The sequence below is a fragment of the Pteropus vampyrus genome, unplaced genomic scaffold (assembly GCF_000151845.1).
Source record: "Pteropus vampyrus isolate Shadow unplaced genomic scaffold, Pvam_2.0 Scaffold124, whole genome shotgun sequence".
Lineage (NCBI taxonomy): Eukaryota > Metazoa > Chordata > Mammalia > Chiroptera > Pteropodidae > Pteropus > Pteropus vampyrus.
Window position 1 is genome coordinate 460,081 of NW_011888905.1, and position 2,646 is coordinate 462,726.

The 2,646-nt window shown below is 52.2% G+C and overlaps 1 protein-coding gene across 2 annotated transcripts in view; it reads right to left on the bottom strand.

Moving 5' to 3' along the window:
- Positions 1 to 887, bottom strand: part of LOC105296306 (histone H2B type 1) — a 1,062-nt gene extending 175 nt beyond the window's left edge. The window contains exon 1 of one of the 2 annotated variants that reach the window (XM_023534402.1): positions 497 to 887. In XM_023534402.1, coding sequence (XP_023390170.1) covers positions 497 to 838 — 342 coding nt within the window. In that variant the 5' untranslated portion in view covers positions 839 to 887. Of the gene's footprint in view, positions 1 to 410 lie in introns of those variants that run through there. The other variant, XM_011366333.2, reaches the window with a different exon arrangement.
- Positions 888 to 2,646: the final 1,759 nt, after the last annotated feature.

The following is a 2,646-nucleotide window of genomic DNA, read 5'->3' on the forward strand; positions in this document are numbered from 1 at the left end:
CCCGCGCACGACGTGGCGGAAACGCGCCGCGTCACCAAGAGGAGCCTCTGCTTCTCGAGCGGGACTTTCAAATGTGGCCTCAGACGCTCCGGGGGATGCTTTACATAAAATGGTGACCAGACGTTGGATGGTCGCTGCACAGTTCATGAAACGCGACCCCCAGGCCCACACGGCCCATGAGATTTCTAACACGGTGACCAGGGACCGCCGAGAGCTTGGGGCCTCCGCCCCGGCTCTGAGGTCACGTCCGCTCACAGGGAACCCGGAAGGGGGCACTATTATGAGGACCCCGGGGAGCGGGGCCACCATTCGGGATCCTGGTGACGTTTCCCTCAGTGTCATTAATGCTTATCGAACGCCGATTATAGAAAGGCACACGCCAGCTCCCAGCTCTGTTGGTGAGAGTGTGGGTGGCTCTGAAAAGAGCCTTTGGGTTAAAGGGTGGCTGCAGAGGGACTCACTTGGAGCTGGTGTACTTGGTGACGGCCTTGGTGCCCTCGGACACGGCGTGCTTGGCCAGCTCCCCGGGCAGCAGCAGGCGCACGGCCGTCTGGATCTCCCGCGACGTGATGGTCGAGCGCTTGTTGTAATGCGCCAGGCGCGACGCCTCGCCCGCGATGCGCTCGAAGATGTCGTTGACGAACGAGTTCATGATGCCCATGGCCTTGGACGAGATGCCGGTGTCGGGGTGCACCTGCTTCAGCACCTTGTACACGTACACCGAGTAGCTCTCCTTGCGGCTGCGCTTGCGCTTCTTGCCGTCCTTCTTCTGCGCCTTGGTCACCGCCTTCTTGGAGCCCTTCTTCGGGGCGGGCGCCGACTTGGCGGGCTCGGGCATGGTCGGGAGGACAGGAAAAAAATGGAGAAAAAGAAAAAAAAAAGAAACAATGAGCAGAACACGATCTGTCCTTTTTATATAGAGCCTCGCATGCAAATAAGGCGATAAAATACAGTCCTGTTTCTGATTGGTGGCTTTTCAGAGTAACGTCAAAAAATTAGCTCTGCCCAATCAGAACGTGGGCATTCGCAATTTGCATTTCCACTGGTCAGGGTGAAGCTGAAATTTAAACCAATGACACCTCTGGTGTTTCGCGTCCAAGGCTGTTTAGACAAAGCTCACCCTGGACTAGGTCCCGCTCGCGTCGAAGTTCCAAGGTGCGTTGCAGATGTCCAGCCAATTGCTGAGGACAGAAAATGCTTGTTTTTACATATGGATGTTTTATATGTTTGTTTATTTAATCATGAATTGTACATGATTGAATATTGTCATATTGTTTCATTTTACAAAAGAAAGGGAAAAGATACAAAGTGATATATACCTAAAGTAGCAGAGATTGGATTTTTGTGTAACAACAACAAAAAAGTTTTCCTCATCTTTCTAGTCGATGAGACAGTCGCCGCCATGTTCTTATTCAGCCCCTGAAGTTACTTCCTAAGCCACTGACATCTTTAACGCTGAGTTTTGTAAGCGCGCTCCGGCCACTCTCCAGGCCACTGCCGCGCGGGCTCGGATCCCGCATGTCTAATGTGACACTTCCCCCGAGAGACCCCGGAGTTTTAGCCCCGCTCGCCTGCGCGGGCCCGCGTTCTGGAGGAGTGTGCCCGTTTAACCTGCCCCTGGCTTCCCGAGGGCCCCAGCTCCCTGCCGTCTAGGGCCTGGCTACTCCCATGGTGATTCTGCACCGGAAGCAGCTGGTCGGCCAGGGGCTGGTTGGTGGTGCCCTCTTGGGCTACGCCCCCCACCACCCCCAGACTGCTCGCTAGCGGGGCTTCAGGGGATCTGGGTGCACAGCGGGTTTGAGGAGCAGTTTGCTCAGGGAGCTCTGGGCGGGAAGGGGCCCTTTCCCCTCAAATCTCATCTCTCAGCCATATGTTTTAGAAAACACTCTCCCTTTTCGATTCTTTGTCTAGGATCATTTGTTATTTATTGCTTTATATTAGCGTTACCAATGCCACCTTTTTATTCATTTACTAGTTGAGAATTTTAATCTATTCCCATTTGGGGAAGAGTTGAAAGCCACCAGCTGACAACCAAACCTCTAGAGTTAAGTCGATATGCAGTTGCTTCAGGAGTGATGACCTCTCCACCTTTCCTCAAATCTCATCGTCCCCATGACTTTTCTTTTTACAAATATATGTGATCATTTGGGGACTAAGGCACATTGCTTGGAAACAGAAGACCGTTGTGGTCTGATTTATTTTTAATTCGGGACAAATATGAAGAATAAAATAAGAGCATCGAGTCAATCACGCTCGACCATTTGCCCCGTAGTGTAACCACTGGGTTTGTGCTGGCTGGAAAATTACTGCTTGGCTATCGCGCATGGGAACATAGGCTATCACCCATGGGAACATAACCTTCTAACAATAAGCTTTCTGCTTCTGTACCCCCGCTTGCACACCTGACCTGTGGGTTGACAGGTAGTGAATAGGAGAAAAATAGACCTTTGCATTTAAGATAGAATGAGGAATGGGATTTAGGGCTTAAAAACCCTGTACCTCTACATTTCGGGGCTGCTTAATTTGGGGTCTGCGTACCCCTGGCAGACCCAGCTGGCTGAATAAAGAGCGTGATTTCTGGTGGTCCGTGTGTCTTTCGGGGGCTGGCGGCCACAACACAGAGGCTCTGCCGAGCAGACTGGCCGG